We start from the raw sequence: 21,463 nt of genomic DNA on the forward strand, positions 1-21,463 counted from the left end.
CTGTACATAAGTATGCAGGCCCTTTGCTATGAGACTCTAAATTGAGCTCAGATGCATCCTGTTTCCATTGATCAGGATTGTGTTGAGGCACAGATCTGTGGAAGGGTACCAAAATGTTTCTGTAGCATTGAAGGTCCCCAAAAACACAGTGGCCTCCATCATTCATAAATGGAAGATGTTTGGAACAACCAAGACTCTTCCTAGAGCTGGCTTCCCGGCCAAACTGAGTAATCGGGGGAGGAAGGGCCTTGGTCAACGAGGTGACCAAGAACCTGATGGTCACTCTGACAGAGCTCCAGAGTTCCTCTGTGGAAATGGGAGAACCTTTCAGAAGGACAACCATCTCTGCAGCACTCCACCAATCAGGCCTTAAATGGTAAAGTGGCCAGACGGAAGCCACTCCTCAGTAAAAGGCACATGACAGCCAGCTTGGTTTTCCAAAAGGCACCTAAAGGACTCTCAGAATATGGGAAACAAGATTCTCTGGTCTGTTGAACTGATTGAACTGGAGGAAACCATGCACCGATCATCACCTGGCCAATACCATCCCTACTGTGATATATGGTGGTGGCAGCATCATGCTCTGGGGATGTTTTTCAGCAGCAGGGACTGAGAGATTAGTCAGGATCGAGGCAAAGATGAACGGAGCAAAGTACAGAGAGATCCTTGATGAAAACCTGCTCCAGAGCGCTCAGGACCTCAGACTGGGGTGAAGGTTCACCTTGCAAAAGGACAACAACTCTAAGCATACAGCCAAGAGAAGCAGGAGTGGCTTCGGAACAAGTCTCTGAATGTCCTTGAGTGGCCAAGCCAGAGCCCGGAATTGAACCCGATCGAACACCTCTGGAAAGACCTGATAATAGCTGTGCATCCAACCTGATCCGCATAGAATGGGAAAAACTCCCCAAATACAGGTGTGCCTATCTTGTTGCGTCATAACCAAGAAGACTCAAGGCTGTAATCGCTGCCAAAGGTGCTTCAGCAAAGTACTGAGTAAAGTGTCTGAACACTTATGTAAATGTGATATTTCTGTGTTTTTTTATACATTTGCCCCCCAAAAATAAAAAAAACAGATTTTGCTTTGTCATTATGGGGTATTGTGTGTAGATTAATGAAAAAACAAACAATTGGATCCATTTTAGAATAAGGCTGTAACATAACAAAATGTGGAAAAAGTGAAGGGGTCTGAATACTTTCCGAATGGGCTGGAAGTAGAAGCCTAAATCTTGTTGTCTATTAGTTTTCTCCAGTTAGGGGAGGGGTGGTAGGTTTAGGGGAAATAATAAAGGATTATTTATTTTTAAAATATCATATTTACAAAAAATATATGTGGGATTGTAACATGTACTCGAATAGTCAGGAAGCATGTACAGGGAGTGAATTCAATAAATAAACGTACATGGAACAAAACAAGAAACACGAGTAGCGCACAGACATGAAATGTATAAACAGAAACAATAGCACCCGGGGTAAGAACCAAAGGGAGTGACATATATAGTGGAGGTAATCAGGAAGGTGATGTAGTCCAGGTGAGTCTCATGAGGCGCAGGTGTGCGTAACGATGGTGGCACATGTGCGTTATAATGAATAAACTGGCGACAATGAGCACCAGAGAGGAGGAGCGGGAGTAGATGTGACAGGGATTGGAAATGATGCAGACAATTACATTGATGGAAGCTACAATCTATCTGCAATATTAAAGCTGATCTACCCCCAAATAAATAAAAAGATATATAAATAAAAATGCCATCCATTTAGCAGTGAAAATATAGCATGTAGGGTGGTGTCTCTCTATTTCTCCCATAGACTGGTGCTCAGCTGGACAGTGCACTGGAAGGCCCGCTGAAGAAACAACAGGTAAATGACACCCACAGAGTCCTTCCCTAACTTAGCATGATCCGCTCCTAGTTACCCAAAAGACCTGTCACAAGACACATCAACAGACACCACAGTCTGACACAACACCTACAGTGCATTCGGAAAGTATTCAGACCCCTTCACTTTTTCCACATGTTACGTTACAGCCTTATTCTAAAATGGATTAAACAAATATCTTTCCTCATCAATCTACACACAATACCCCACTTTAGCAAATTTAGAAAAAGAAAAAAAACTAAGCCATGAGGTCGAAGGAATTGTCCATAGAGCTCCCAAGACAAGATTGTGTCGAGGCACAGGGGGCTTTCCTCTTTTGTTCTCTCTTTTTATTTCACCTTTATTTTGTAGCCAGAGTCCCATTGAGATTTAGATCTCTCTTACAGAGAATTACAACATTATGTTAATCACATTACTCTTATTTTAGAATGTAATCCTAAATTAGTACTCACACTGTCTGTTTTTCTTAGAGGCAACAGAATAGGATTGTTAGAACTTTCATGTGTCTGTGTGAAGAGAGAGAAGCCTGAGATTTAACGCTGACAAGTAGATTTACTTTTATTTTTGCATTCCAATCCATGTCTGTGTGCAACAGGGAGAACCAACCACCAGTTTATTTAAGGAAAGGATTTAGTATTCTAGGTTACATTAGTATTTTTTTTATAAGCAAGCAGTAAATGAACTAGAGACAGATATATATATATATTTTTTTACCTTTATTTAACTAGGCAAGTCAGTTAAGAACAAATTCTTATTTTCAATGACGGCCTAGGAACAGTGGGTTAACTGCCCGGCAGAACGACAGATTTGTACCTTGTCACCTTGGGGGTTTGAACTTGCAACCTTCCGGTTACTAGTCCAACGCTCTAACCACTAGTTTACCCTGCCGCCATGTAAATCTTGATGTCTGTTGCATGAGAGCACAATGTACCTTTTTGAATAATTTCAACATATCTATTCTTCATCACAAGGACTCAGGAAGACTATAAAGAGTTGTAACCGAATCCTGTTTATTTGGGCTTTTAACTCTACACCATTGGGTGATTGTTAAATGTTCCATTACTAATACATTTTCCATTACTAATGCAGTAATTACTAATAAAGTGGGATTGTTTTGAGGAAATCTAAGTCTCTCCTTTGATTAGAATAATTCCACAATAATTCCAATTCCATATACACAATTTATAAATACAACATAATACAAAATTACAAAACATACTCAAGAGGAACGTTCACATTCCTCAGCATAGAGGTCCCCAATCAACAATTTCAACTGCCTGAGAGGCACTAGTACATCTAGTTGCAGGGAGCTCTTTAGATTTGTTACATACATGGGGTGCAAAGAAACTAAAAGCAGATTTAACCCAACTCTGTGGAGACCGAAGGGATCTCCAGAGTTAGCCATCCCTGAGACAGGGTTTGGTCATTCGTACATTGAAAGTTAAATAATGACGTTAGGTATGGTGGAATTTCATTGTTCCCGCAAGAATGGGGGAGGCCAATGACATCTGAGGGCACCATTAGGCCAACTTCTTAAATGGTCTACTCCATGAAGTTTGCATTTGTATCTAGAAAACACTATTTTGCTCAAAACATTTTTTTTTTAACCTTCAGTGTGTGTACATTACTGTATTAAGAACTGGGATATTGTTTTCCAACGGAAAAGTAAAAAAAAATAGCTTGAGTGCGTCTTTCAGCCCCTAAGCCTTGTCCCCAAGACACACATCAACAGACACCACACGGTCTGACACAGCTAACTGACTGAATGATCCTGTCAATGACGCCACTCAACCTACTGATACAACATCTACCTAAAACCCAAACGCTCTGCCCCCACAATACACACAACACTTACCTCTAACCCAACACACATCACTAGATGCCACACAATCTGACATATCTGTTGACACAATGCCCCTGTCCCTCAGTCATGTTAACAGACACCCCACAACCTGCTGACACTTTCACTGCTATATCAACTTTCCTCCAATCTCAAAGCTCTTCCCCTTGACACATCAGATATGTCGAAAGTGTGGTTATACGGCTATATGAATATAGCAATGGTGGTTTGATTGAATTTAGTTGTAGTAGTATCTTCTATTGGAGGTCTTAGAGCAGTTTTGTGATTGGAGGGTTTGTCTGTCCGTCTTCTCCCAGGCCAATGAGAAGGAGGACAACCGCATGAAGAATGTCCCTGTTCCTGTCTACTGTCGCCCCCTAGTAGAGAAGGACCCCAACAGGAAGGTAAACAAACAAACAAATATGTACTTGGTTAAAGCCACAATCTGCCATTTTTACCGCTGTTCAATCAATCGTCATGTTAATTAATTATATATACCCATTGATTATTGAAGAATATTACTTATAACTGCTTCAAGAACTTAGCCCATCATAACCAAAAAGGTGTTTTACTCCAATGTTTTTTTTATTATTTTTTTAACCTTTATTTAACTAGGCAAGTCAGTTAAGAACACATTTGTATTTACAATGACGGCCTACCAAAAGGCAAAAGGCCTCCTGTGGGGACAGGGGCTGGGATTAAAAAATGTAATACAAATATAGGACAAAACACACATCACGACAAGAGAGACACCACAACACTACATAAAGAGTGACCCAAGACAGCAACACAGCATGGTAGCAACACAAAACATGGTACAAATATTATTGGGCACAGACAACAGCACAAGGGCAAGAAGGTAGACAACAATACATCACACGAAGCAGCCGCAACTGTCAGTAAGAGTGTCCATGATTGAGTCTTTGAATGAAGAGATTGAGATAAAACAGTCCAGTTTGAGTGTTTTTTGCAACTCGTTTCAGTCGCTAGCTGCAGTGAACTGAAAAGAGCAGCGGCCCAGGGACGTGTGTGCTTTGGGGACCTTTAACAGAATGGGACTGGCAGACCGGGTGTTGTATGTGGAGGATGAGGGCTGCAGTAGGTATCTCAGATAGGGGGGAGTGAGGCTAAAGAGGGTTTAATAAATAAGTATCAACCAGTGGATTTTGCAGCAGGTATTCAGAGATGACCAGTTTACAGAGCAGTATAGACTGCAGTGATGTGTCCTATAAGGAACACTGGTTTCAAATCTGATGGCCGAATGGGAAAGAACATCTAGCCACTCGAGAGTGGTGTTAACGATGTGTGTAAACGAACTCTGTGTAGTTGTGGTGTGCGGCGGGCGTGGACCTGACGGGATGGAAGACGTGCACTCAGGAAGTGATGACAGTTAAGGCTGGCCCCGGCAACAGCGTTACGAATCCTCTAGCCATAGAGGAGGGAGAGGGAGGAGACGGCAAGAGCAACCACAGCTCACCAGAGAAGAGAAAGGTACTGTCTCTTGATCTGGGTTGATTTGTTAGTTAATTAAGCTATTTGTTTTAATTTGAAAACATACTTATTGTCCCTTCTTCCTTTTCTCACCCCCCTTTCCCTCCCCTAGTCTAAGGAGCTCCATGAAACAGACACTATGAGTAGCAGAGTCTGGATCCTGACCAGTACCCACTCGGCCAGCAAGGTGTTAAATAGTACTTTTTTGTATCTAGTCATTTCATTGTAAGTTGTACTTGTAATTCAGTTTGTTGCTGCCATTTGTACAATTTGTCAAATAATGAAAAACCATTATCGTTATCATCATCAAGGTGGTCATCATTGATGCCAACCAGCCCGGCTCGTTGGTCGACCAGTTCAACGTTTGCAATGCTCACGTGCTCTGCATCTCCAGTGTGCCAGGTTAGCGGTCAAACCATATCACGAACACATAGTACTCGCCTACTAGACCAACTCTACCGCAACTTGACGACTTAGCACCCTACTACTAAATTAACACAACCAGATCTACTACCACAACATGACCACATACAGTAGCACTCACCATCTGGACCAAATATACTGCAACTTGACCACTAAGGAATCTACTGCCATAATAACATGACCCCCGACCACCTATCCTACACCCTATCTATTAATGCAACACGACCATATTGACTTGACTCTCCACCTGAACCAAATTGACTACCATAACATGACCATAGTATTCAGATCAAAGCAACATTTGGAAAGTATGTTACAGCCTTATTCTAAAATTGATTCAATAGTTTTTTTCCCTCATCAATCTATATCACATTTACATAAGTATTCAGACCCTTTACTTGGTACTTTGTTGGAGCACCTTTGGCAGCAATTACAGCTTCGAGTCTTCTTTGGTATGATTCTACAAGCTTGGCACACCTGTATTTGGGGAGTTTCTCCCATTCTTCTCTGCAGATACTTTCAAGCTTTGTCAGGTTAGATGGGGAGTGTCGCTGCACAGCTATTTTCAAGTCTCTCCAGAGGTGTTCGATCGGGGTCAAGTCCGGGCTTGGGATGGGCCACTCAAGGACATTAAGAGACTTGTTCCTAAGCCACTCCTGCGTTGTCTTAGCTGTGTGCTTGGGGTCGTTGTCCTGTTGGAAGGTGAACCTTCGCTCCACTCTGAAGTCCTGAGTGCTCTGGAGCAGGTTTTCATCAAGGATCCCTTTGTACTATGCTCCGTTCCTCTTTCCTTCGAGCCTGACTAGTCTCCCAGTCCCTACTGCTGAAAAATCCCCACAGCATGATGCTGCCACCAATCTGCTTCACCTTAGGGATGGTATTGGCCAGGTGATGAGCGGTGCCTGGTTTCCTCCAGATGTGACGCTTGGCATTCACGCCAAAGAGCTCAATCTTGGTTTCATCAGACCAGAGAATCTTGTTCCTCATGGCCTGAGAGTTCTTTAAGTGCCTTTTGGCAAACTCCAAGGGGGCTGTCATGTGCATTTTACTGAGGAGTAAGCCAGCAGCTACTCTTCCTGGGGTTCAGCAAAATTAAGGCAGTTACACAATTTTAAAAACATTACAATTTATTACAGAATTCACAACACAGTAAGTGTGTGCCCTCAGGCCCATTCTCCACTACCACATATCTACAACACAAAATCCATGTGTACGTGTGGTGTGTATAGTGCGTATGTTATCATGTGTGTGTGTGTATGCATGTACCTTCAGCTTGTCAACACCTCTCTTCCAATTCTGAGCCATGAGAGATTGACATGCATGTCATTAATGTTAGCTCTCCGTGTATTTTTAAGGGCCAGCGGTGCTGATCTGTTCTGAGCCAACTGCATTTTCCCAAGTCCCTCTTTGTGGCACCTGACCACACTACTGAACAGTAGTCCAGGTGCGACAAAACCAGGGCCTGAAGGACCTGCCTTGTTGATAGTGTTGTTAAGAATGCAGAGCAGCGCTTTATTATGGACAGACTTCTCCCCATCTTAGCTACTGTTGTATCAATATGTTTTGACCATGGCAGTTACAATCCAGGATTACTCCATGCAGTTTAGTTACCTCAACTTGCTCAATTTCCACATGAATAATTACGAGATGTAGTTGAGGTTTAGGGTTTAGTGAATGATTTGTCCCAAATACAATGCTTTTAGTTTTGGAAATATTTAGGACAAACTTATTCATTGCTACCCATTCCAAAACGAACTGCAGCTATTTGTTAAGTGTTGCAGTCATTTCAGTCGCTGTAGTAGCTGATGTGTTTAGTGTTGAGTCATCCGCATGCATAGACACACTGGCCTTACTCAAAGCCAGTGGCATGTCGTTAGTAAAGATTGAAAAAAGCAAGGGGCCAAAACAGCTACCCTGGGGAATTTCTGCTTCTACCTGGATTATGTTTGAGAGGCTTCCATTAAAGTACAACCTCTGTGTTCTGTTAGAGAAGTAACTCTTTATCCACATTATAGCAGGGGGTATAAAGCCATAACACATCAGTTTTCCAGCAGCATAATATGATCGATAATGTCAAAAGCTGCACTGAAGTCTAACAAGACAGCCCCCGCAATCATTTTATCATACATTTCTCTCAGCCAATCATCAGTGATTTGTGTAAGTGCTGTGCTTGTTGAGTGTCCTTCTCTATGTGCGTGCTGAAAGTCTGTTGTCAATTTGTTTACTGTGAAATAGCATTGTATCTGGTCGAACACAACTTTTTCCAGAAGTTTACTAAGGGTTGGTAACAGGCTGATTGGTCAGCTATTTACCCTCATACTGTTCAGACCAGCTATCCATACATTTTAGAATAAGGCTGTAACGTAACCAAATGTGGGAAAAGGGAAAGGGTCTGAATACTTTCCTGATGCACTGTTATTCCACATCTACTGAACTAGAATCACCTCTATTTGTGATTTTTCTGTGTGTGCGTGTACATGTGTCTCTGTGTGTATGGGTGTGTATTTCTGTGTGTGCGTGCTTGTTTCTGTGTTTACATATGCGTGTCTGTGTGTTTGTGTCTGTCTGCAGCGGCCAGTGAGAGTGACTACCCGGCAGGTGAGATCGTGCTGGACCCTGGGGAGGGTGGTGGTGAGGAGACAGGCGGGATGGAGGGCATGCTAGCAGGCATCACCCTGGTGGGCTGTGCCACCAACTGTAGCGTGGTCCGCAGCAACTGCTCCTCGCGCACCGACACACCCGTACTGGACCGGGGACAAGGTGAGAACCCCAGAGATTTATCTACAGTGCCTTCAGAAAGTATTCATACCCTGTGACTTTGTTGTTAGATCCTAATTTCAAAATGGATTTAAAAAATAAAAAACATCTCACTCATCTACTACACACAATAACCCAACATGAGAAAGTGAAAACATGTTTTTAGAAATGTTAGCAATTTTACAGAAATTTCTCCTTTACATAAGTATTCACACCCCTGGGTCAATACTTGGTAGAAGATCCTTTGGCAGCTATAACAGCTGTGAATCTTTCTGGGTAAGTCTCTATGAGCTTTCCACATCTGGATTGTGCAACATTTGCCCATTCAAAATTCTTAAAGCTCTGTCAAATTAGTTGTTGATCGTTGCTAGACAACTATTTTCAGGTCTTGCCATAGATTTTCATTAGCATTTAAGTCAACTGTAACTCGGCCACTCAGAAACATTCACTGTCTTCTTGGTAAGGAACTCCAGTGTAGATTGTCCTTGTGTTTTAGGTTATTTTAATTAATTTATCTCCCAGTGTCTGGTGGAAAGCAGACTGAACCAGGATTTCAAGTAGGATTTTGCCTGTGCTTAGCTCCATTCTGTTTCTTTTTAACCTAAAAAACTTCCCAGTCCTTAATTATTACAAGCATATCCATAAAATGATGCAGCCACCACTATGCTTATGGAGAGTGGTATTCAGAATGGGTTGTATTGGATTTGCCCCAAACATGTAACACTTTGTTTTCTGGACAAAAAGTTAATTACATTGCCACATTTTTTGCAGTATTACTTTAGTACCTTGTTGCAAACAGGATGCAAGTTTTTACATATTTTTATTCTGTACAGCAGGGTTCCCCAACTGGTGGCCCATGGGCTGATTTTGACCCGCGGGTGATTTTATTTGGCCCCCCAAGTTTTCTGAGCATTTAATTTGGTCTTTTTTTTTGTTGGACGTAAGACTGTTAAAACGCCAGCAAATCAGCTCCAAGTGACTTTTTATTTTAGCAACAAAACCCGACGCATGCGCATCTTTGGGGCAAAACAGATGGGGTTGGCTTAGATTGTTGATAACATGTAAACTATATTTAGTCTCCAATGTTTATTGAAAATTAAAAACATTTGTAGAATGAGCACTTGTTGTCTCTCAAATACATCGTTACAGTTGTTGGTTAGCTAGCTAGCATTTTTTTGGCCATATAAGCATTGACATAAAATCAGTTAAAACACCTCAAAACAAGACATGGTATCAAGAACAAGATGGAACGAGCAACTTATGATTTCCCACATGGCAGTTTCTTGTCATTCTTGCTAGCAATCTGGCCATCCAGAATCACAACAACACGCTGACTGGAAGCGTTCACATTGTTTTTGTGACTTTGTCAAATCAAATCAATCAAATCAGTATATGAGATTGTATACAGTGGCAAGAACAAGAATGTGAACCCTTTGGAAATACCTGGATTTCTGCAAAAATTGGTCATAAAATTGAGTCTGATCTTCATCTAGGTCACAACAATAGACAAACACAGTCTGCTTAAACTAATAACACACAAACAATTATACATTTTCATTTCTTTATTGAAATCACCATGTAAACATTCACAGTGCAGGGTGGGAAAAGTATGTGAACCCTTGGATTCATAACTGGTTGACCCTCCTTTGGCAGCAATAACCTCAACCAAATGTTTTCCGTAGTTGCGGATCAGAGCTGCACAACGGTCAGGAGGAATTTTGGACAATTCCTCTTTAAAAAACGTTTTCTGTTCAGCAATATTCTAGGGCTGTCTGGTGTGAAACGCTCTCAAGGTCATGCCACAGCATCTCAAATTGGGTTTAGGTCAGGACTCTGACAGGGTCACTCCAGAAGGTGGATTTTCTTCTGTTGAAGCCATTCTGCTGTTGATTTACTTCTTCAATTGGAGGACAGAGAGCCTTACATTCTCCTGCAAAATGTCTTGATAAACTTGGGAATTCATTTTTCCGTCGATGATAGCAAGCTGTCCAGGCCCTGAGGTAGCAAATTAGCCCTAAACCATAATGCTCCCTCCACCATACTTTACAGTTGGGATGAGGATTTTATGTTGGTGTGCTGTGCCTTTTTCTCTCTCCACACATAGTGTTGTGTGTTCCTTCCAAACAACTCAACTGTAGTTTCATCTGTCCACAGAATATTTTGCCAGTTGCGCTGTGGAACATCCAGGTGTGCTTTTGCAAACTTCAGACATGCAGCAATGTTTTTTTTGGACAGCAGTGACTTCTTCCATGGTGTCCTCCAATGAAACCATTCTTGTTTTACTCAAATCAAATCAAATTTATTTATATAGCCCTTCGTACATCAGCTGATATCTCAAAGTGCTGTACAGAAACCCAGCCTAAAACCCCAAACAGCAAGCAATGCAGGTGTAGAAGCACGGTGGCTAGGAAAAACTCCCTAGAAAGGCCAACACCTAGGAAGAAACCTAGAGAGGAACCAGGCTATGTGGGGTGGCCAGTCCTCTTCTGGCTGTGCCGGGTGGAGATTATAACAGAACATGGCCAAGATGTTCAAATGTTCATAAATGACCAGCATGGTCGAATAATAATAAGGCAGAACAGTTGAAACTGGAGCAGCAGCACAGTCAGGTGGACTGGGGACAGCAAGGAGTCATCGTGTCAGGTAGTCCTGGGGCATGGTCCTAGGGCTCAGGTCAGTTGAAACTGGAACAGCAGCATGGCCAGGTGGACTGGGGACAGCAAGGAGTCATCATGTCAGGTAGTCCTGGGGCATGGTCCTAGGGCTCAGGTCCTCCGAGAGAGAGAAAGAAAGAGAGAAGGAGAGAATTAGAGAACGCACACTTAGATTCACACAGGACACCGAATAGGACAGGAGAAGTACTCCAGATATAACAAACTGACCCCAGCCCCCCGACACATAAACTACTGCAGCATAAATACTGGAGGCTGAGACAGGAGGGGTCAGGAGACACTGTGGCCCCATCCGAGGACACCCCCGGACAGGGCCAAACAGGAAGGATATAACTGATATACTCGTCAACAGAGATGTTAGCATATTCCAGAGATTTCTGTAAGTCTTTAGCTGACACTCTAGGATTCTTCTTAACCTCATTGAGCATTCTGCGCTGTGCTCTTGCAGTCATTTTTGCAGGACAGCCACTCCTAGGGAGAGTAGCAACAGTGCTGAACTTTCTTCATTTATAGACAACTTGTCTCACCATGGACTGATGAACATCAAGGCTTTTAGAGATACTTTTGTAACTCTTTCCAGCTTTATGCAAGTCTATAGTTCTTAATCTATCTTCTGAGATATATTTTGTTCAAGGCATTGTTCACATCAGGCAATGCTTCTTGTGAATAGCAAACTCAAATTTTGTCAGAGTTTTTTTATAGGGCAAGGCACCTCTAACCAACATCTCCAATCTCGTCTCATTGATTGGACTCCAGGTTAGCTGACTCCTGACTCCAATTAGTGTTTGGAGAAGTCACTAGCCTAGGGGTTCAAATGCGTTTTCCATGTTTAAATGATGTATTCAGTATAGACAAGAAAAATACAATAATTTGTGTGTTGTTAGTTGAAGCATGTTATGTTTGTCTATTGTTGTGACTTAGATGAAGAGCAGATGAAATTTGATGACCAATTCATGCAGAAATACAGGTAATTCCAAAAGGTTCACATACTTTTTATTGTCACTGTAAAAATGTAAGCAAGAATCAAATATTATATATGTTTGGTCTTTTTGCAGTCAATTTGTGGTCTACAAATGATTCATAATTATGTTCTGGCCCCTTGACCATCCACTCAAGAAAAAAACGGCCCGCGGCTAAATCTAGTTGATGATCCCTGCTGTACAGGCTTACATCTTTTTCCTCAATTAGGTTAGTATTGTGGAGTAATGACAATGTTGTTGATCCATCCTCAGTTTTATCCTATCATAGCCATTAAACTCTTTAACTGTTTTAAGGTCAACATTGGCTTCATTGTGAAATCCCTGAGCGATTTCCTTCGTCTCCAGCAACTGAGTTAGGAAGAAGTCCTTTGTAGTGACTGGGTGTGTTGTAACTAATAACTTCACCATGCTCAAAGGGATATTCAATGTCTGCTTTTTCAAAAGGTTTTATCTACCAATACGTGCCCTTCTTTGTGAGGCATGGGAAATCCTCCCTGGTCTTTGTGGTTGAATCTGTGTTTGAAATTCAATGCTCACCTGAGGGACCTCACATATTGTAATTATATGTGTGGGGTACAGAGATGAGGTAGTCATTCAAAAATCATGTTAAACTATTATTGCACATAGAGTGAGTCCATGCGACTTATTGTGTGACTTGTTAAGCAAATTGCTTATGAACTTATTTAGGCTTGCCTTAACAAAGGGGTGTGAATACTTTCTGAAGGCACTGTACATTAAACTGTATATGTATCATCGGACTCGCAAAAATAATAGGCTTTAACTGCGGCACAATTCTTCTTCTTGTCCCTCATCCCTGTGTCGCTGACCTGGCTCCCCCTCTCTGTGGGAGGCTGATTTCAGCTGAATCTAGTTGGGGACCTCTGCTATATATGTTGGTGTATATATCCCAGCAAACATACTACCACTACTAAGCGTTGTTTCGAAGATGACACGAAGTGCTGATATGTCTCTCGCTGTGTCCCTGTCCCCCCCTGTGTCCCTGTCCCTCCCAGCCCTGGTAGCTACCCTTCTCATTGGGAAGCTGCACCCAGCCCAGTCAGTTGAAGAGTTATAAGTATAGTTAATAGGCCTTCACATGTTTTAAAAATTCCGATATGATATCGATAGCAAATAAAATACATTTCAACTGATATTGATAGGGACTTTTTATATTAGTGCCCATCTCAAGTTAATAGGTATAGTTGGTATAGTTATAGTAGTAAATAGTGTATAATGTCTCTCCTTGTGTCCCTGTCGCCTCAGCCCCCATGGCTCCACCACTCAGTGGGAAGCTGCACCTGGCCCAGTCAGCAGAGGAGGCCACAGAGGCTACAGAGGTAGCTGAGCCGGCCGCCAGCGAGACAGACGGCACCTTGGGACCTCCAGGGCCCTTCATGGAGCACGTCTTCACAGACCCCCAGCCTCCGGTGGTTGATGCTGGCAAATACGACCGGTAAGACACACGATTTGACCAGATTTGAATTGCTAGTAGTTGTAAAGAGAGGAAGTATTGCCAGGACATTTTTTGAAAAGTCGTCATTGAAACTTTAAAAAATGTTCAGTTTTCAAAATTTTACTGAAAGTGTATTTACATACACTTTAGTTTGATTTAATTTAGATTTAGTCTAAACATTTCTGCAGAGACTTAACTACTAACATGCTACAGTAGTTGGATTTGCCACCGTGTGGACTGTGGTAGTCTATAGTGGACTTCAAGACAACTCTCTGTGTCCCCTGTCAGGTGTGCAGGTCAGTTAAAAGAGGAGTTTAACTCCCCACCCCAGGAGACGGAGGATGGAAACGACGACCCCAAAGCTTGCACCAGCGTTGTCCCCACCATGTGGCTGGGAGCACAAAATGGCTGGTGGGTAACTAATCACTATATGCCTAGCTAGTGGCAGGAATGTATCATAGTGATGTTGTTTTCTGGTTGTTTTCTGGTTTTCTAAAAAGGTGCAAAACATTTAATTGACCATGATGTCACAAAAAAAGTCATAATTTTTTTGCCAACCAGTTTTGCCTGCATATGTCTCCCAACCCATAACCCTAACCCATAAAACCCTATATATGTCTATGTCCTAAATAAACTTTACATCCTTTCTTGAGGCTTTACGTCCATTCTGCAGTGGCCAACTGGAAGAAGTGTCTCCACTCCATCAAACTGAAGGACTCTGTGCTCAGTCTAGTGTAAGTCCCCCACTACTGACCACTGTCTGCTTTTAGAATGGCCATTTTTACCAGTCCTTGATTTATGTTGTAGTAAATGGGTGCATGTTCAAATCAAATTGATTTATAAGTGCTGTACAGAAACCCAGCCTAAAACCCCAAACAGCAAGCAATGCAGGTGTAGAAGCACGGTGGCTAGGAAAAACTCCCTAGAAAGGCCAAAACCTAGGAAGAAACCTAGAGAGGAACCAGGCTATGTGGGGTGGCCAGTCCTCTTCTGGCTGTGACAGGTGGAGATTATAACAGAACATGGCCAAGATGTTCAAATGTTCATAAATGACCAGCATGGTCGAATAATAATAAGGCAGAACAGTTGAGAGGCTGGCCAGGCTGAGACAGCAAGGGCGGTTCGTTGCTCCAGAGCCTTTCCGTTCACCTTCCCACTCCTGGGCCAGCCTACACTCAATCATATGACCCACTGAAGAGATGAGTCTTCAGTAAAGACTTAAAGGTTGAGACCGAGTTTGCGCCTCTGACATGGGTAGGCAGACCATTCCATAAAAATGGAGCTCTATAGGAGAAAGCCCTGCCTCCAGCTGTTTGCTTAGAAATTCTAGGGACAATTAGGAGGCCTGCGTCTTGTGACCGTAGCGTACGTGTAGGTATGTACGGCAGGACCAAATCAGAGAGATGGGTAGGAGCAAGCCCATGTAATGCTTTGTAGGTTAGCAGTAAAACCTTGAAATCAGCCCTTGCTTTGACAGGAAGCTAGTGTAGGGAGGCTAGCACTGGAGTAATATGATCAAATGTTGTATTGTGTAATGTTGGCTTGACTGTTTCTGTTTCAGGCATGTGAAGGGTCGTGTGCTGGTGGCTCTGGCAGACGGGACATTGGCTATCTTCCACAGATCTGATGGTAACGTCAACTTCCCTAACCTACCTAATTATTCTGAGCTCTCACCTATGAGCCTTAACCATTAACTGTCTGTTGTGCTCAAAAAATAACATTCCATGAGCAACATTACTTTTTCTAATCATGATTTAAAGCTTTACATAAATTGTTTGTGTGTGCGTGCGTGTGTGTGCGCGCGTGTGTGTGGGTCTCTCTTTATCTCCAGATGGGCAGTGGGACCTGTCAAACTACCACCTGATGGACCTGGGTAGACCGCACCACTCTATCCGCTGCATGGCCATGGTCCATGACAAAGTGTGGTGTGGCTACAAGAACAAGATCCATGTCATCCAGCCCAAGAGCATGCAGATAGAGGTAGGTCACAGGAGGGAAGGGACTGTTTGTATACTAGAGGAAGTTGCAAAGTAACCTTTTCTCAGACCTGGAGACTCACGTTATCTCCCAGACATAATGTCAAGACATTAGCTCAGTGGACTAGCAGTCTTGAGTCTATCCCCAGTTATGTCGATTGATTGAGAAGGGTTGGGGAGAGGTCATATAATGTCGCTCCACATTGATTTACTTTAATTTATTTCAGAATATTATCAATCAAGCAATCCTCCCTTTTCCACCCTTCACCCCCTCTCCCACATCAGAAGTCCTTTGACGCCCACCCTCGCAGGGAGAGCCAGGTGAGGCAGCTGGCGTGGATCGGGGATGGGGTGTGGGTGTCAATCCGTCTGGACTCCACGCTGCGTCTCTACCACGCCCTCACACACCAGCACCTACAGGATGTCGACATCGAACCATACGTCAGCAAGATGCTGGGTAGGAAAAACCTAAGCTAAATAGCAGTAATGGAGTCTATTTCCATTTAAATTCAGTCAATTTAGAAATTAAACATTCTTAGCGTTATCCTCGAAGAGAAAGATGTGGAAATGGAATTGACTGAATTGAAATGGAATTGACCCCAACCATGCTATCCAGCTCTGGCGAGGCTGGTTGTCCAAGATCTGTTTGTGTTGTATAGACAATTTGTATGTTTCTTGTCATATCAAGACCATGACTGTAGGAGTTGGCAAGACAGATCTGGGGACCAGCAAGCTAAGCTTCGGCCGACTCATTGATAGGACCATATTATTTGACCCCACTTTAGTCTATTGAGATGCATCCAATGTATGGCTTGACCTGTGTTCTCTCTCTCTCTCTTCTCTCTCGCTCTGATTGACAGGTACTGGCAAGCTGGGCTTCTCCTTTGTGCGAATAACAGCCCTTCTTATTGGTGGAAACCGCCTGTGGGTGGGGACTGGGAATGGTGTGGTCATCTCCATACCACTGACAGAGAGTGAGTTTGAGTGGCGCGCACACGCGCTTTAACCCTACCTCTTTGATTTCACTATTCTGTGCTTCTGTCTTTTACTTTCCCTTTCTATACTGAACAAAAATATTTCGCAACATGCAACAATTTCAATGTTTTTACTGAGTTACAGTTCAAATTAGGAAATCAGTCAATTTAAATAAATTCATTAGGCCCTAATCTATGGATTTCACATGACTGGTAATACAGATATGCATGTGTTGGTCACAGATACCTTAAAAAATAAGTTGGGGCTGTGGGTCAGAAAACCAGTCAGTATCTGGTGTGACCAACATTTTCCTCATGCAGCGCGACACATCTCCTTCTCATAGAGTTGATCAGGCTGTTGATTGTGGCATGCCAATTGCACGCTCCCTCAAAACTTGTGACATCTGTGGCATTATGTTCTGTGACAAAACTGCTCATTTTAGAGTGGGCTTTTATTGTCCCTAGCACAAGATGCACCTGTGTAATGATCATGCTGTTTAATTAGTTTCTTGATATGACATACCTGTCAGGTGGATGGATTATCTTGGCAAAGGAGAAATGCTCACTAACAGGGATATAAACACATTTGTGCACAGAATTTGAGAGAAATAAACTTTTTGTGCATATGGACATTTCTGGGATCTTTTTTTCAGCTCATGAAACATGGGACCAACACTTTACATGTTGCGTTTATATTTTTCTTCAGTGTATATCAGTCTATTTTTCTGTCTTCTCTTATTCCTTAATGGTTTCTCTTTGTTTTTTCTCTTTCTCTTTTGCTGTCTCTCTATTTTATGGCTGGTATCCCTGTACTTGTCCTCCCTGTCCTGATATCACTCTTGTCCACTCTCTCCTCTCCTCCCTCCCTCTATCATCACTCTCTCCACTCCTCCTTCTCCTCTCCTCCCTCCTTCCCTTCCTTAGCGGTAGTCCTTCATCGGGGACAGCTCCTAGGTCTGAGGGGTAAGTTAGGACTCCCTCTGTCCCACAGGGATGATGTCACATACCGCTCTCTGCCTGTCTTACCTCCATCTCCCCTTTATCGGTCTCCAACATAAGCCTGGTTCAGTTTCAGTCCTAAGCACCCTTATTCCCCTAATGTTCACATATCTGATAGACTGGATAGGTGTGAGCAATATAGTGATCGGACCGGAGTAAGTTACAGTATATAGCACTTGTGGAGATCTGAGAGGATTAGATAGCCCACCAACAGGATAAGCAACAGAACAAGTTCATAAAGGTCTCTGAGACCTATCCAGTCATTTCAGATGTGTCAACCACAAAGGGGACGAGGGGCTAGGGATCGAAATGGAACAGAGACAGAAACAGTGGTCCGGTGGTCTGGATCTGATTCAGGGAAATCACTTTTGTTCATGTGTAACTCTGCATGCAATCTTCAGGTGTTGTAAAGTACTGTATATAATCCATTGGCACACATATATGTAGAGTATGGTGTTAATGTACTGTATATGTATTAGAGGTCGACCGATTAATCGGAATGACGGATTAATTAGGGCCGATTTCAAGTTTTCATAACAATTGGAAATCTGTATTTTTGGACACCAATTTGGCCAATTATTTATTTTTTTTTATATTTTTTTACACCTTTATATATCCTTTATTGAACTAGGCAAGTCAGTTAAGAACACAATCATATTTTTAATGATGGCTTAGGAACGGTGGGTTGACTGCCTTGTTCAGGGGCAGAATGACAGATTTTTACCTTGTCAGCTCGGGGATTCAATCTTGCAACCTTACAGTTAACTAGTCCTACGCTCTAACCACCTGATTACATTGCACTCCACAAGGAGACTGCCTGTTACGCGAATGCAGTAAGAAGCCAAGGTAAGTTGCTAGCTAGCATTAAACTTATCTTATAAAAATCTATCAATCCTAATCACTAGTTAACTGCACATGGTTGATGATATTACTAGTTTATCTAGCGTGTTCTGCGTTGCATATAATCGATGCGGTGCGTATTCGCGAAAAAGGACTGTCTTGGTCCAATGTGTACCTAACCATAAACATCAATGCCTTTCTTAAAATCAATACACAAGTACACTGCTCAAAAAAATCAAGGGAACACTTAAACAACACAATGTAACTCCAAGTCAATCACACTTCAGTAAAATCAAACTGTCCACTTAGGAAGCAACACTGATTGACAATAAATTTCACATGCTGTTGTGCAAATGGAATACAGGTGGAAATTATAGAGCATTCAGAGCATGCGCAGACCAGCTGGTTGGTGTGTTTACGGACATATTCAATCAATCCCTATCCCAGTCTGCTGTTCCCACATGCTTCAAGAGGGCCACCATTGTTCCTGTTCCCAAGAAAGCTAAGGTAACTGAGCTAAACGACTACCCTGGGTCTCGACCCCGCCCTGTGCAACTGGGTACTGGACTTCCTGACGGGCCGCCCCCAGGTGGTGAGGGTAGGCAACAACATCTCCACCCGCTGATCCTCAACACTGGGGCCCCACAAGGGTGCGTTCTGAGCCCTCTCCTGTACTCCATGTTCACCCACGACTGCGTGGCCACGCACGCCTCCAACTCAATCATCAAGTTTGCGGACGACACAACAGTGGTAGGCTTGATTACCAACAACGACGAGACGGCCTACAGGGAGGAGGTGAGGGCCCTCGGAGTGTGGTGTCAGGAAAATAACCTCACACTCAACGTCAACAAAACTAAGGAGATGATTGTGGACTTCAGGAAACAGCAGAGGGAACACCCCCCTATCCACATCGATGGAACAGTAGTGGAGAGGGTAGTAAGTTTTTAGAGTTCCTCGGCGTACACATCACAGACAAACTGAATTGGTCCACCCACACAGACAGCATCGTGAAGAAGGCGCAGCAGCGCCTCTTCAACCTCAGTAGGCTGAAGAAATTTGGCTTGTCACCAAAAGCACTCACAAACTTCTACAGATGCACAATCGAGAGCATCCTGTCGGGCTGTATCATCGCCTGGTACGGCAACTGCTCCGCCCACAACCGTAAGGCTCTCCAGAGGGTAGTGAGGTCTGCACAACGCATCACCGGGGGCAAACTACCTGCCCTCCAGGACACCTACACCACCCGATGTCACAGGAAGGCCATAAAGATCATCAAGGACAACAACCACCCGAGCCACTGCCTGTTCACCCCGCTATCATCCAGAAGGCGAGGTCAGTACAGGTGCATCAAAGCTGGGACCGAGAGACTGAAAAACAGCTTCTATCTCAAGGACTGTTGAACAGCTACCACTAACATTGAGTGGCTGCTGCCAACACACTGACTCAACTCCAGCCACTTTAATAATGGTAATTGATGGTAATTGATGTCAAATATATCACTAGCCACTTTAAACAATGCTACTTAATATAATGTTTACATACCCTACATTATTCATCTCATATGTATACGTATATACTGTACTCTATGTCATCTACTGCATCTTTATGTAATAGATGTATCACTAGCCACTTTAAACTATGCCACTTTGTTTACATACCCTACATTACTCATCTCATATGTATATACTGTACTCGATACCATCTACTGCATCTTGCCTATGCCGCTCTGTACCATCACTCATTCATATATCTTTATGTACATATTCTTTATCCCTTTACACTTGTGTGTGTATAAGGTAGTAGTTTTGGAATTGTTAGTTAGATTACTCGTTGGTTATTACTGCATTGTCGGAACTAGAAGCACAAGCATTTCGCTACACTCGCATTAACATCTGCTAACCATGTGTATGTGACAAATAAATTTGATTTGATTTGAACTTAAACGTTAGCTTTTTTTACATGGCACATATTGCACTTTTACTTTCTTCTCCAACACTTTGTTTTTGCATTATTTAAACCAAATTTTACATGTTTCATTTTATTTGAGATGAAATTGATTTTATTTATGTATTATATTAAGTTAAAATAAGTGTTCATTCAGTATTGTTGTAATTGTCAATATTACAATTTTTTTTTTAATAAATTGGCCGATTAATCGGTATCGGCTCTTTTTTGGCCCTCCAATAATCGGTATCAGTATCGGCGTTGAAAAATCATAATCGGTCGACCTCTAATATGTATGAGTCATATCTGTATGCTATTGTTGTGATGAATATTGATCATTTCAGTGACGTCATCAATATATTAGGTATGGGGTTTTGGGGATGCCTTGTCTCTTCATTATTGCATGTTGATGGCATGTTTTAGTATTGCTCCTATTTCAGTATTCAGATTTTTTATTTTTTTTCACCATCTGCAAATTCACAAGTGAATGACCACAGGCTTATTCAATGGATTGCCACGTACAGAGAATTGCAGCTAGAAATGTTATGTATAGAGCCACAGTTTCCTATTCTGCATGACTGAGAGGGATGTCTGTTCTATTTTGCACATTTCTATTTTAAATGCTCTGTAACGATGTAGCCTGCCCAATTGATGAGTCTTATTGGCAAGCCTGCTCTGTGTGTACTATTGTGATTGGATGGTCTCATGCATCAATGTCCTTGTCCTATACGCTGCTCTGTCAGATGTCAGCTGTTCTGATTGGCTATTGACTCCACTCCCATCCCGATAGCCAATAAGGTGTCTCCAACATCGTCCGGCGGCGTGGCCGGGGGTGTGATTCATGTGTATGCGGACGACAACCCAGAGAAAAGCAGCGGCAGCTTCATTCCATACTGCTCCATGGCCCAGGCTCAGCTCTGTTTCCATGGACACCGAGATGCCGTCAAGTTCTTTGTCTCTGTTCCAGGTCAGTTAGTAATCATAATTTGATTTGATAAAGTTAATTATCCCCTTAAATGCATTAAATCAAATGTGTAGTTCTTGACTAACTAAAAAAGTATTATACCTACTGTCAATACTCTGTGAGGATGGACCAGATTGTCAACTGGGCACTAAAATGCAAAAGTGGTTCACAGTGTTTAATTTGTGGGTATCTATTGTTAAGGTTCTTTAGTACTATGGGACAACAGCTGTAAAAAGGGCATTATAAATACAATTGATTGACTGATCAGTTTCTCG

The 21,463-nt window shown here is 42.6% G+C and overlaps 1 protein-coding gene across 14 annotated transcripts in view; it reads left to right on the forward strand.

The window, feature by feature from the left end:
• Nucleotides 1–21,463, forward strand: part of LOC109898245 (C-Jun-amino-terminal kinase-interacting protein 3) — a 74,182-nt gene that overhangs the window by 44,980 nt on the left and 7,739 nt on the right. For 11 of the 14 annotated variants that reach the window (XM_031833792.1, XM_031833798.1, XM_031833795.1 and 8 more), the window contains 15 exons: nucleotides 1,807–1,857; nucleotides 4,033–4,119; nucleotides 5,042–5,206; nucleotides 5,319–5,393; nucleotides 5,518–5,608; nucleotides 8,201–8,389; nucleotides 13,302–13,491; nucleotides 13,780–13,902; nucleotides 14,145–14,225; nucleotides 15,053–15,120; nucleotides 15,323–15,471; nucleotides 15,753–15,924; nucleotides 16,328–16,441; nucleotides 17,366–17,404; nucleotides 21,015–21,191. In XM_031833792.1, coding sequence (XP_031689652.1) covers nucleotides 1,807–1,857; nucleotides 4,033–4,119; nucleotides 5,042–5,206; nucleotides 5,319–5,393; nucleotides 5,518–5,608; nucleotides 8,201–8,389; nucleotides 13,302–13,491; nucleotides 13,780–13,902; nucleotides 14,145–14,225; nucleotides 15,053–15,120; nucleotides 15,323–15,471; nucleotides 15,753–15,924; nucleotides 16,328–16,441; nucleotides 17,366–17,404; nucleotides 21,015–21,191 — 1,771 coding nt within the window. The remainder of the gene's footprint in view (nucleotides 1–1,806; nucleotides 1,858–4,032; nucleotides 4,120–5,041; nucleotides 5,207–5,318; nucleotides 5,394–5,517; nucleotides 5,609–8,200; nucleotides 8,390–13,301; nucleotides 13,492–13,779; nucleotides 13,903–14,144; nucleotides 14,226–15,052; nucleotides 15,121–15,322; nucleotides 15,472–15,752; nucleotides 15,925–16,327; nucleotides 16,442–17,365; nucleotides 17,405–21,014; nucleotides 21,192–21,463) is intronic. The other 3 variants (XM_031833799.1, XM_031833805.1, XM_031833800.1) reach the window with 2 other exon arrangements.

This window comes from Oncorhynchus kisutch, linkage group LG10 (genome assembly GCF_002021735.2).
Source record: "Oncorhynchus kisutch isolate 150728-3 linkage group LG10, Okis_V2, whole genome shotgun sequence".
NCBI classification, from domain to species: domain Eukaryota; kingdom Metazoa; phylum Chordata; class Actinopteri; order Salmoniformes; family Salmonidae; genus Oncorhynchus; species Oncorhynchus kisutch.